Raw genomic sequence first — 14,506 nt, 5'->3', positions numbered from 1 at the left:
CAGGCTCGGATCACAAGCGCTAGCAAATTGGGCTTCTTAGCCTAAAAAATAAGTGCTTTCCACCTCTTTCTTGCTACAGTTGTAGGTTGAAGATGAACCTTACTGTTTAGTTTCTGTATGATAAATATAGTAGATTGTGTTATGTGAAAATAACACAATGCCTGGTTTAAAGATATAACTATTGCTGCTTACTCCGATTCTAAACAAGCATCAAAATGCACATAGGCTAGTGTGAGTGGTAAGGAGAGAAAGAAAGCAGCAAGCCAACTAGCCCCCTGATAACGAGAGCGTAAGCAGATGCAGCTGAAAAAATTAGACTAGATAGGCTAGCTCAAAACGTCGAGATGATAGCTTGGGGTCCTAATCTGAGTGACTTATATTTAGGATAAGCGGGAAGGCTCAATAGAACAGGATCCTCACATCTACAATGGAGCTTTGCCTTGACTACAAAGTTTAGGCTGCTTCACTCATGCGGCTTTGCTTGATGGACACAGAATAGTTGGATGGAGTCTCGCTCAATCAATTAGTCTAGTCTCCTTTTCGAGTTAGATTTTTTTCAGAATTATTTCTTATCAAGTGAAAATGGAGATTCAAAAATGGTTGGAACTATCTGAACATGATATTTTTTTGGGAGTCGGCATCCATTATGTGAAAGTTGGGTCACATCATGGATGTATATAATTGGAGATTTATCTCCCACTCCTTCGTCTCAAAAACCTTCTCTCCAGCTCAAGATCACTTTATTCTTTTTTCTAAAATAAGTAGATCCTTTCACTTTCTATATTCTTCGCTTGATGAACTTAGATGCTGTGGAATCACCGTTTACAGAGAGGGAAGATGAACCTTTGGTAAGTGAGGATCCTTTTTCTATCAAGGAGAGATAGGAAACGTGAATCAAAGAATTTTTCAAGGACAAGACTTTGCTTCGATTAATGGAATGGGCAAAAGCTCTTCTATGTTGGCTATCCTTCCCGATGACCCAACCTCAGCCTTTGCTTTCTTATTGCCTGGCTCGGGCTTGTTCACTGGTCAACCAAAGCAGCATCTTTCCAGTGATTCTTCCCCCTTTTCTTTGCTTGGTCCATCACTCATTCCCCCACCTACACCTTGGAAGGTGACTGCAAATAGCTGGGAGAGTGGCTTGTTCATTCTTTTCCGAGTTTTCTTTGCAATTATTGCTGCAGGCAATGTGCTTAAAAAGATACAACAAGCATTCGTTTACCCAACAGCCTTGTATCATGAATGCAAAATTAAGAGTTGTTTCCTGCAAATTTGGTTTCCAGCATCATTGTTTCTTGCACTAGAACTATGATACTTCATTAGCATTACATCTAATAAATGGATTTTCTGCTGTTAAGGATTAGAGCATCCAACCAGGGGCACATCCAAGCTTTTCATGAGTTGTTAATTAATTATCACTTCTGTGATACCCCCTGAACTACCAATGGAGATATCAATAGCTGTCAACACATCTTTAATTACATTAGAATGCCATGAAATTTTCTGCATAGAGCATTCAGAATACCCTTTGCTGGGAAGGTGTAGATTTTTATGATATCTTGTAGGCATTGTTTACTTCTTAGTGATCAACGCCTTTCACAACTTAGCTTGGTGCAGGTTGACATATGTTGCTTTGATAAGACAGGAACTCTCACATCTGATGACATGGTATGCCAAGTAACTCATATGTCAATTTATTTTTTATGGTTATTCTTAACTAGACGATATCTGGCTTTTTCTTCCAGGAGTTTCAAGGAGTTGCTGGTTTGGCTAATAATGCAAATTTAGAATCAAATACAAACAAATTGCCTGCACAAATAGTTGAAGTTTTAGCAGCCAGCTATGCATTGGTATTTGTAGAGAATAGACTGGTATGATATTGTTAGAAGCCAAATTCTCTGTGATAATAGATGAGGCTATAAACAAGCTAATCATCAATGCATAATATTACAAGATTTGTCATTGGAATATAGGTTGGTGATGCTCTTGAAAAGACTGCACTTAAAAGAATAGCTTGGATATACACATCTGATGAGAAGGCAATGCCCAAAAGGTGAGCTGCATCATTTGTAGAGAATAGAGACAGTGCTTTGTATATATAAGATTCAGAAACCTTGATAATTAATTATTGCTTACATGACTTGTTATTTTGTTTGATGTCAACTTTATCAACCCTTTCTTGGTTTTCTTTGCGAAGAGGAAACAAATCTGAAACAGGAAGAGGAAAGTAGTAGGGAAAAAGGGAAATATTTTTCTCCTTTCTTTTTCTTTTCTTTTTTTTCTTTACCTTTGTTTTGCCTTTTCTTATCTGCTCATCAATGCATCTTATTAACCTGTATAATATCTTCCTTGCCAATGAAGGATACATGACTAATCACATTCCCATCTTCCCACGATTCAACCATTCCTACTTAGGCATTTTATTTAGGGCCTGTTCTTTGGTGGGTAAATATCAGGAAAAAACTGGTCAACTTTCCTACTTAGGCATTCCCTTTATGCACTTAGGTGCCTACCTTCAAAATGACTGGGTTTACTAGAGGGTTCAGTCAGTTATTTTTTCCTAGGGATCAATATTTTAGCTTGCTGGTGACCATTCTACCTTATGTAAAAATAACTATAACGTTCTTTGATTGTGGTTATATCCTTAGTAGCAGGTAAATGCTACTTAGTATAGTTTACCTATTTGAAAACTTCCCAGAAACTGAAAGCTGGCAACCTCTCCTGAATTGTTTTCTTTAAGAAGTTTTAAGAAATATCAGCCCGCTCCCCGCATGTGAACCTTCTCTCAATTTTGGCCTAATATTTTCTACTTTTTACAAAGTAAATGCATTATTCTCAGAAGTGAATTCATGTACCTAACATAATCATTTTGGTTGTATGTGTGGAATGTTATGAGAGATAATTTAGGTATCTTATCCTCAGTTATATTGCTTTATTTAGATGAAATTCTATTAGGAGATTTATTTATCTCTGCACAGGTGAAGTTTAATGTGTTCGTCATCTTGCTTGAGTATCGGTGATTGGCATTATGCTTTGTGATCTTGTTCTTGTGATTTTGATTTTTTTTTATTTCACTTGAATTCAGGTCAGGTGGACATGCTGTGCATATTATACAGAGACACCATTTTGCATCTCACTTAAAAAGAATGGCTGTTGTTGTTCACATTTAGGAATAATTTCTTGCATTTGTGAAGGTTGGTGGTGCCAAAACATAAACTCTTTGATTCTTTGGCACCGATTTGGTGCTACTGTTTGTCCGACAGTAGAAAGTTATGTAGTTATATCTCAATTAGAAGTTGCGAGATTTCCATTAATTGTCATACTGATTGCCTCTGGTGCTGCACCTTTACTTTGATATATTATTTCTCATGATTATTGCTATTTGATAGCTAAAGCAACTCATGCATTTTTTTTGGTTCTGCTTGGAATAATTTATTAGAAGTCTATGGTAATCATAATATCTGGGACACTATTCAATTATATAAGTTATCAGTGCTTACGCAATTAACTTTTATCAAGCCCTTATTATCTTGCTTCTTTTTACTTTGTTACTTCTCTATATTGAATATATTGCTTTAGTCAGGGAGAAAATCATCTTTTGGTAAAAAAACATGTGGTGACAACTTGGTTTCAATTTGTCTTTATTTGATTGTTTCAATTTGTCTTTAGTTGATTTCTTGCTATAGAATGGCAGGGTGCATCTGAAACTATTCAGGACTGGTTGATTGATTTGCCTCCAATGTATATGGAGACATAAAAAATATACAAGGCAAGGTTCTCAGGTGCTGGCATTTTACAAGCCACTTTTGGAGATGGCTGTAAGATAGCTCGTGGCACTGTTAATTTCTAGATGCCTTTAGACATGTAAACTAGATTTTCTTCTTACTCTAGAATTATTGAATGTTGATGTTATGCTAGCCTAGAATGGTTATATGCATCTGAATGAGAGTGGTACATCAAGATTTATGTTGCATTATTTTTTTTCCCCTGTTTCTTCCCTTCAGGGGTTGGTACATGCAATTCTGATTCTCTTTCTTGTTTCATAGTTAAGGGGAGTTTTCTTGAAACAAGGAAATTAAAACACAAATTGACCAAAACCTGTAAGTAGGTAGGAGTATAAAAAAGAGGAAATTCGCAAAAGCTTTTGCAGCATGTCACAAGAGATTGGGACTCTGAAAATGTGAACACAAGAGAAGCCTTACTCATTGAAAACAAATAAAGATAACTCTTCTCAAAATCTCATAACATAATACCCATCCTTGATGATTGTTTATTGCAAAGACTTGGGGAGTCAAACCAATCAGTAGGAGTCATTCTTCCTTAACCTTTTGGGCTTATATAGATATTAATTCTATATATATATGATATTATGCTACAGTTCATTTCCTCTAGTATTCTTGAAAGGATATGCATTTTCTATCGAGATAAAATTGGAATTAAAATCCTATTTCACTTCTTTAGGTTTCGAATGCATTTGAGCCTTGGAGCAAGACCTTGTAAGCAAAGTTACATTGACAAATAGATAAATATGTATATGTTGCTATATTAGCAGTAAAATAAATTAAAGATAATATTTTTGGAGCTGATATGTATATGTTGCTATTATTTTGCACATTGCTGAAATGAGGTATTCACAGATAGAAAAAATGATCTTCGCACTTATCTGCTCGGTATGAAGACTTAGGCTATGTTCCAAACTTATTCGGTTATTATTTTAACTGATTAACGATTAAGAGCCTTGTTACAATATCTTGATAACTTAAGAAGGATGACAAAATAGGTTATCGGACTTATTGAATTTGATCTCTCCTATCATCCCCGACCTTCAATCAAAGCTCAAGAATTGGTCGACTTTTATGATTGAATGCACCATTCCCGAGGATAGACTTACCTTGAACAAATTCAAAGAGTTGAATTATGGATCCACATGGATTTTGCATCTATATGGTGCATCTAATTCACAAGAAAGTGAAGCAGGTCTCATCTTAACCAATGAAGAAGGCATTGTAACCGAGTATGCTCTTCGATTTACTTTTGAAGCCTTTAATAATCAAGCTGAATATGAAGCCTTGATAGTTGGGATAAAGATTGCCAAAGAGCTTGGTGTCAAAAGATTAAAAGTATTTACTGACTCCCAACTTGTGGCTGGCCAAACCCATGGAGAATAAGAAGCATGAGAACCGACCTTGATAAGATATCTACAGCTTTTACAAACTTTGTTACTGGCATTTGACTATTTTGAGATCATTCATATCCCCAGGTCGGAGAATGCCCAAGCAAACACTTTATTTTGCCTTGCCACTTCAAGATATGGCAAGCTTACAAAAACTTATGTTGAGCATCTTGAAAGACAGATACTTCAGGTGAAGTTCAACAAGTCAGTATGGAGCCGAGTTGGATAGATCCTGTCATTGCATATTGAACAAAAGGGATCCTCTTTGATGACCCATTAGAAGCTCGATGATTAAAGCGGATGGTGCATCATGGTACATACTCTTGGAAGAAAAATAATATAAAGGATCATTTTTATTATCTCTGCTCAGGTGCCCTCAACCTTCGGAGACCGACTATGCTCTTCAAGAGATTTATGAGGGTATTTATGAAAATCATCTGGAGATAAATTGTTGGCTTACAAGATGCTCCAATAAGGATACTGTTACCTAAGGATGGCTACTCAAGAGGAGAGGTGAATTGGGTATTTAAAAATTTAAATGATAATTGTGCAGATCATAATACTTAAGTGCTTAATGAGTTCAAATATAAAATATGCAGTGGAATGAAAATAGTAAAGAGAAAACACACAATCACAAATACTATGAGTTTTATAGTGGTTCGGTACCAAACTCAGCACTTATGTCCACTCCCCAATTAAACTATTTGAAAATTCAACTATAATCACTAAGCTTGATTACAGTTCGATTGTTTTTCTTGGGTTCATAATCCAATCCTGATTGGTTTTAATTTTGGCTCACCAACCACAATCATACAAAAATTATTTTTTTGGGCTAACAATCAATCCTGATTGGTTTTAACCTTGGCTCACCAATCAAACCAATACAATGTCCAACTCAAGGTTTGGACCAACCAAAGTTTTCCACCCCAAGAAACTTGAAATAAAACTAGAAGTAATACAAGAGTTAAAGTTTAGAAAAATGAATACTACGAAGCCCAAGAGAAGAAAATTTGAGTTGCTTTATTTGTTGGCTTGATTTCTTCTCCTTGAATGCTTGAAAGAAGTAGATGGTGATCTTCAATGTTGATTGCTTGACTTCTCTCAACTTGAGGATGGTGGAAGGATAAAAAGAATGTCTGAAAATCACTCCTTCCCTTCACTATTTTGCTCACACACTTAAATGTACAGAAATTCACTTAAATGCTCTTCAATGTAGGTTTCAAAAGATGTCTTCGATGCTTCAAAGGGTTCCCTTATATACTCCTGAGGTTTCCCACCATTGTAAGGTATCTGAAATGTCTGCATTTAATGTTCTAACCGTTGGAAGAGAGAAAATACCCATTATGAGACTTTTTGGGTAAAAAGCTAACTTTCTAAAAAACTAACCGTTACAGTCACTGGATCGACTCAGCCTTCTCTGAGTTGGCTCAGTTTCTCACTGGGTTGGCTCAGTTGATCTCTAGATCAACTCAGTATCAGGTGGCTGAAAAACTGGCTCTCTATCTTTTGCTGCCTTCTAAGACTGAGTTGGCTCACTGATTCTCTGGATCGGCTAAGTTCTTCATTGGGTCGGCTCATTAGAAATTGGGTCGGCTAAGTCTTCTATTTTTTAAAATATGGCTTTCTATCTTTTTGTCCTCTTTGAGATTGGGTCGGCTCAGATTTTCATTGAATCGACTCAATTGGCGTGCCAGGCATGCCAAGGGTTCTTAGATAGCCTTTCTTTTTCCAATTTGATTTCTAGACTAGACTTGTCTTCTCAACTAAATTTAATCCTTATTAAAATTTTTTGCAAGGTGTGTCTATTCTAGAGTTTTTTCACTTAGTTCTTGAATTTGGTGGTTCTTCATTTAGTTGATGAAAAATGTTTGAAAATTGGGAGCATTTGGAATTTGAAACTATACATCCTCATAAACAATATTAGTAACTTAATAATTTATACTCAAATACTTTTATTATTATCAAAATCAATCTAGGGGTCAACAATCTTTCCTTTTTTGATGATGATAAAATCCTTGAGTATAACCTTTCTTTCAAATTTCAAATTAATTCATTTTCAATCGTTGCATACACATCATACACATTCAAGTTTTATCAATTTGCAAATACTCCCCTTGAGTACAATAATTATGTCCAATTTAACTTCAAACTTCGTATTACTCCCCCTTACTATATGCCGAATGTTCTTTAGGGTTATAGTTTATTCCACATTATTACTTTTTCATATTTCATCAATTGTAATTTCAATCAATACAATCAATACACGCTTCTCTCTCTTTTTGTCATTATCAAAAAGATAAATATTATCAAACAATATACAACATATATAAAAGAAACATGCACATATAAAAGAGAACAAGCTTCAAGTTTTATTTATTCATAAAGAAAGATACAACGAGTCCAAAATCTCAAAATAAGCTTAATCATTACATAAAGCATTGACAAACAAAATGCTCAAAATGACAATGCAACTACATGCAACCTAATCTAAGGTAGGCTTGAAAGGGGCGGAGGAAGCTGGATCCATGGGCATAGAAGAATGTTGCTTGGCAAAGACTTCTCTCACAGCATTCTTCACTAGAGAAGATAGACAACCAAAAACTCGATCAAATATTCACCGCACAATCTCCTCAATCTGATCCTCATCAAATTGAATAGTGGACGAAGATGCAGTTGGTGTAGAATGCAGCATAGGCTCTGGCACACCTCTATCTTTTTCTTCCTCATCTTTCTTGACCCTCTGTCCATCAATCTTTTTGAATTTCATCCTCTTTAAAGAGTTCTTGCTATAAGTATCATAATGTTGAAGCTTCTTGCTTGGTTCTCCTTCTAAGTTAACTCCATAATCTTTGAAAACCAAAGTCAAAAACATCCCATAGAGCATAGCTGGCTTTCCCTTAAGAGCAGCTTCTTGCATTACCTTTAAAATAATAATCGAAAGCTTGAATTTTTCTTTCTTCAAGAGGTGATACATGATAGCTGTATCATTCTTAGTTACAAAATCAAACCTTTCAATTCGAGGGAGGAGGATTTTACCAGTCATATGATGAAGAAGTCTATGTTTCACAAATAAATCTCGAGCAAAAATCTCTCAAAGTGCATTGCATCATCCTTTTCAAATAAAAGACTTAACCTACTAGATTTATCATCTAATCTTTCTGCTCCTTCAGTGGGTGCTCTAAGCAAAACTCCTAATATTTTCTTAGTCAAATTGATTTTAACCTTTTTCACTTTCATTTCAAAAGATTTTGCTTTAATTTTTGTATTTTCATAAAATTTCCTCACTAGATTTGGATAGGTTGGAAGATCAATAGAGCAAAAATATTCCCATCCTTGAAGCTTCAAGCAATTATCAATCACAAAACTCTCTTTTTTTAGAAAATCGAAATCTACCTTTTTTCCCATTGTGATAGCCTTAAAGGAGAGAGGAACAGCCTTTTCTTGCATGGGAGAGGGTGGAGACGATTGAGGTGCCGAAGGAGGAGGCTGAGCAGGGGCTGCCGGAGGAGGAGGAGGTGGAGCAGACTGAGACGGCTCAGGGTGTGGGTCTTGACGAAATTTGATTCGTCATTCTCCATGAATCCCTCCACTTGGTGACAGGAGCATGCAAGGTAGCTTAAACCTTTTCGGAGCAAGTCATTTCTTGGATGCCATTGATATAAAATCCTCCTCGATTCATGATGGATTAGGGGTTCTAAGAGATGGATTTAGGTTTCCTAGAGATCTATCAGGGGGATGGCTCAAAATAAGTAAGAAACGAACAAAATAGGTCCCATGGGAAATCTAGTTTAAAAATAGGATTTCTGATAATTTAGTTGACTTAGACTAATTTTGAGTTGGCTCAGTGATGTGTCGGCTAAGTTTTTCATGTAGAAAATGGGTTAGCCAGCTTAGTTCGGCACAAACCTAAACTACCTAGGTTTCAAGGTCAAAGATGATGTAATTTAAACATGCCTTTCCAATGAAATTAAAACATGAATAACTTATTATATGAGAAGCAATCATTTCAACATAAAATGCTCATTCAACAATTCAATAAATTAGATCAAATAAACCTAATTATTTTTTTATTGCACAAAATTTTTCTTCATTTAATGGCTTAGTAAAAATATCTACAATTTGATTTTTAGTTGGCATAAATTCAATAGTTATATCATTATTTTATACATGATCTCTAATAAAATGGTGTCTAACTTCTATATATTTTATTCTTGAGTGTAATATAAGATTTTTAGTTAAGTTTATGGCACTTGTGTTGTCACATTAAATAGAAATATTATTACAAATAATACCATAGTCCTCTAGTTGTTCTTTGATCCACAATAGTTAAGCACAATAACTCCCAGTAGCAATGTATTGGCCATGTTATTGGCACGATGTAAGTGTTCGAAAGACAGGATAGATGAGAAATTTGCTATTTGTATTTGAATCCCATCCATGGGCTTTTTATTCAATAATTATATCATGTTGCATTGTTATCATGTCTGTTTCTCTTGCTTTTCCTGTGAGCTGGTCTTCTCTGAAATGCCATTAGTGCAGTATAATGAGTTCTTCAAATTTTCACCATAGAAAAGTACTAACTTGTTTCGATGTGCAGCATTCTTGAAATGCTTTTGGGAGATGATAGAGCCCTCCTTGGCTCGTTTGTGGTTATAATGGTTGTATGTGTCAGAATGTCTGAGATAAAACAAATGGTTTAAAAGCCAACTAGATGGGACAGATGAATTGCTAGGTATGATGCTGTAAATACTGTCTAAATAGTAAAGCTCATGTGCAACATCGCCCCTTTTTTTTCATTCTAGTATTTCAACTATCGAACTTGGTTTATCTTGAGCTTGGAGTTTGTATTAAAATGATGTTATATGTTGAGATGTTACTTTGTTTGCTATGTTATGCTCTGAAGCCCCTTCTCTCGAGTAGTGCAACAGTACTGGTAGTCTAGTACCAAATATTTCTCAACACTTCTAGCATACCATCGCAAGATAATTGATGGTTTTTGTGCCAATCTCGGCATCCATCAGTGTAGAGGAAATATTTTTTGATGGGGAGGTCTCGTACCATTTTTCTATTTTTCCATAACAAACACCTAAAATTTCACAATTGTTTTGCTTGGACTTTTGTTTTGACCTTTTTTTTTTTTATAACAAGATCAAACTAGAGAGCTTTATATCTCAATCTAAACCAAAATGTTGTTTAATGGCTCCCTGGAAGAAGCTTGCTGTTTCAGAATCAAGGCCATCTTGCTGTTCAAGAATATTGTGATGCCGATTGGGCAGGTGCTTGTGATAGTTGACATTCTACTTCTAGTTGCTGTATGTTTGCTGGAAGCAACATGTTAAATGAAGGATATTTGAATTAATCTCTCTTCTCTGCGCACACCATTTTTCTTATATCTCTTCTTCCTTCTTGTTTCTTATCATCTTCTATGTCATATTTATTCGTTTCTTCCATTATCATTTTTATATACATAATCTCCGATTTGATTCAGTTTATTGTCAGTTTTGAGAATAAAGACAACTGGAAAGATCATCTAAATTTAATCTAAAACTATGTACAAACTAGTGTTTGTCTCATCTAAAGAACTAATTATTACACGTCACAGAGGGTATGTGTTACAAGAGTTGGAAACAAAGTTAGAACAAATGTCCATGTATCCATACTTGATGGTGTTGCCAGAAGTCATGGGATCTCAAGATCTTGCTTCAAGAAGATTGAGTTGAGATTAATAAGGAAAGTTGTACCAATACTAATTAGAAAATATTAATCATGTTGTATTAGTATAGTAATTAGATAATAAATATGCTTAACAACTAGAAAGTGTTATACTTGTTTTGTGAATATCGTAGAATTTTGTGGCGTTAAAGTTTGGATTTTAGTTATTTAGATTTTGGATTTACTTAGTTGATTATTTGTTCCACTCCTTGCTGCTTAGTTGATTATTTATTCCACTCCTTCCTTTATGATATAATGATGAGATGTCTTACATATTTGTGGGGAGAGATTTTTTTGAATATGCGGTAGTTGCTGTGACCCTAACTAGCGATCTTAAATTGGGAGTGTGATAAGCTGTCATCATCTTTCTATATATGTTTGTTTATATTCCATTTTGTTTCTTTCTTGGTGCCTATGGGCATCTTTAAAAGCGGGGATGCTTAATATGCCTAGTTTTCTCCTAGGGATGCTTAGCGTATTTAGTGACACTTCATCATTTATGTTTTTCTGCTACATGGCTTTAAGAAGCTTTATTTTATTCTTATTGCTTGTAGACATTATTTTGGATGGAGATGCTTCATTCTCCTCTAAGGGAATGCACTAATTTTGCTTCATAATTAGTTTTTCATCGGGGTGAAAAAAAGAAAAATCACTGGAAAAGGAATGAGGCCTTAGGATTCCTACTTCTTCTTCTTCTTTGTTTTGTTTTTTATTTTTGTATTTTTTTTCTTTTGCTGCTTAGTACCATTGTCCATGTTGCCATGATTTATTTAGATAGAAAGTTTTCTATTATCCTTTTTTGCTAATAATCAATCAAAAAATAATAGATAATATTAGTGCTTAAGTTTTTTAAATGAAGTGTATGCTCTGAAAGAATACTCTATGAACCAACTTTTTCTTGTGATGGTTATGACATTCATGATGTATCTGTACTTCTATCTGCCCAAACATGAAAAGCTTTCTATGTGTATCTTTTTGAATCTGTTTTTAGTTTATCTAACAGGCTTTTACAGTAAAAAATCTGTTTGCATCTGCTCACTGCAGTTGTTTTGGTTCGTTATTTTTCCTTTATGTTTCTAGTTTTGAATTTGTTTGGATGTTAATCCCTGTTACTTTTGTCAAAGCACAAAAGGATTTCAGGCTCGAATTATCTCTTATATTATTCTCAATGGGTTCGGCTATAGTTATTCTATAAATGATTCAACGGTATGGTAATTTTTACTGTCTTCAATTATATTTGAGTATCCACAACCCACATTTCAATAGCTAATGAAAGAGCATTTCATGGAGCCATTTTTTGTGTTTCAGCTTTGAAGTCTTATGAAGCATTATGTTGTATTAATTATGAGGATCAATATAGCCATTGTTCTAATTATGTGCTTTTCATGTTTAGATTTTCTGTGTGGGCCTCTGGTGTTTGGATGACTATTGGTACTACATCTTATTCACACTTTTTGTACTGTTTCTATTTGGATCTACAATGGCTAAGAGTAGGTGGACAACTCTAACTGAGCTTAGGCATGAAAGAGTCGATGGCCAGCCTCAGATGGTGCATTGTGGATATGTGTGTATAGTTCACAATGGCTACCCCATATTGAATGCTTTTGGTTTCAGGTTGGCATAGCTCTCTGGCACAGACCTCCTTTCTGGAGATATTGTTTCCATTGGTCGCTCCTTTGGTCCTAGTGGGAGGAGAAATCTGTACTAGCTGATATGCTATTATTAGCTCAAAGTGCAATTGCAAATGAAGCCATTCTCACAGGCGAGTCTACTCCTTAGTGGAAGGTGGTTCTTGCATCTCTTGGTTTTTATATGATCAGGCATTTTTTTCCAGTATGGGGATATAAAATATTTGTATTGGCTATGTAAATAAGGATTTTTTATTTCTTCATTTGTTCCTTATTATTGCTTTACATTGTAATTTGTTTCTTTAGGATTCAATTGCGAGTCTTGGTTCTGATAATAAATTATCTATTAAACAAGATAAAAGTCATATCCTATTTGTTGGAACAAAAATATTGCAACACACTCTAGATAAGTTGTTTCATATGTGGCTATCATTCATTGCTCATTTGTGTTTAGTTAATGTAATGGTGCCAGTTTGTTTAAATATTTCTACAACTTTAATGTTTGTCTGATTGCTAAATTAATATGTAACATACAAGCATTCAATCTGAAAACACCTGATGGGGGATGTTTGGCTGATTGTACTGTAGATAGGATTTGTGACAAGCCAAGGCAAATTAAAATGAAAAACTCTATTTTCCACTGAAAGGGTAACTTCTGATCAATAGTCAAGTATTGGTCATTGGATGGTAAGTGCCACATGCTTGTTTAATAATTCTCATCGGGTATCGTCTATCTTATCTACCGATTTATCGTAGATAACAGATGTGAGTATTGCCTCACAAACCTATCCAAAACCACTTTTGTTGTCAGGACATTTCAGTACCAGCGCACCGAACGTCAACATATCTGGCGATCGCTGAGTATGAAAATCGAGGAGAGCAGCTTCGACCGTGAGAATTTCTCTGTACTTCCTTCATTCTGAACCCAAACTCGAAAGTAGGAGGACCGGTGTTGGGTATAAAGTATCCTCCGACCGAAGTTTACAATGGACTGATCCTTCGGGGCTCTTCCGGCTCCCAACCTTGTATGTGACGTCTCTCCAAATTCCCTCGGCCGTCCGGACTTCTTCGATGATGGACTTCTGCGTTCACCTACCAGGCCGCCCCAAAGGCCCTCTGGGCCTCACCGCCAGTCGACCTTCTACAGTGACCAACTATCCTCCGAACTCCTTCCGGACTTCGTCAGCATCCGAGCTTCTCCGATAACGAGATTTCTACAGTAACCAAACACCTTTCAAGTTTCTACGGTGGTCGACCGCCTTCAGGATTCTTGCCGAGCTCCTGCGAGAGCCGACCTTCTACTACGAGCGGTCTTCTCCGAACTCCTGCTACGAGCAATCTACTCTGAGCTTCTACTACGAGCAGTTTTAGCTGAGCTCCTGCGAGAGCCGACCTTCTACTACGAGCGGTCTTCTCCGAACTCCTGCTACGAGCGGTCTACTCCGAACCCCTACAGCGGGCAATCCAGTCCAGACCTCTACTGTAAGCAAATTCTAACTCAAGCCTCTACTATAAATAAATTTCTTTCGAATTTCTACCATAGGTAGACTTCAACCGAGCTACCCCGTAGCGAGTGAGCCCTGGACGAGCTTCTACAGCGGGACACTACTCCAAGCTTCCACGACAACTGGTCCTCGCCCGAGCTTCCGCAATAAGCGGTCCCTTTTCGACCTTTCACGAGAGCCGAAGCCCGTCCGAACTTCTCCAGCGGATGGATTCCGGACTAGCTTCTATGACGGACGAGCTCCAGTAACTGGGTCCCTGCGATAGCCGATCGCCTTCGATGTCTGCTGAGCCTCCCCAGCACCATCCGAAGTCCATCACCGACCGACCCCCCATCGGATCCTCCATAAAACCGAACTTCCCCAACGGATCATCTTCAGATGAGTTTCCACATTAGGCGAATCTCAGATGGACTTCTCTAGCAATCGGGTTCCTACCGGGCTTCGCCAACGAAAAATCTCTATCCGAGCTTCTACAGCAGGTGACTCTT

At 36.4% G+C, this 14,506-nt stretch overlaps 1 protein-coding gene across 1 annotated transcript; it reads left to right on the top strand.

The window, feature by feature from the left end:
* Positions 1-722: 722 nt before the first annotated feature.
* On the top strand, positions 723-2,057 carry LOC105033892 (probable manganese-transporting ATPase PDR2). Its single transcript, XM_073250779.1, has 4 exons — positions 723-848; positions 1,608-1,668; positions 1,746-1,871; positions 1,974-2,057. Exons 1-4 carry the CDS (start codon positions 805-807, stop codon positions 2,055-2,057), a joined length of 315 nt encoding a protein of 104 aa, XP_073106880.1. The 5' UTR covers positions 723-804.
* The last annotated feature ends 12,449 nt before the right edge of the window (positions 2,058-14,506 follow it).

This window comes from Elaeis guineensis, chromosome 1, assembly GCF_000442705.2.
Source record: "Elaeis guineensis isolate ETL-2024a chromosome 1, EG11, whole genome shotgun sequence".
In the NCBI taxonomy this organism is placed as follows: Eukaryota; Viridiplantae; Streptophyta; class Magnoliopsida; order Arecales; family Arecaceae; genus Elaeis; species Elaeis guineensis.
Note: the sequence above shows the minus strand (reverse complement) of the source record. Positions and strands in the feature narration are given on the sequence as shown.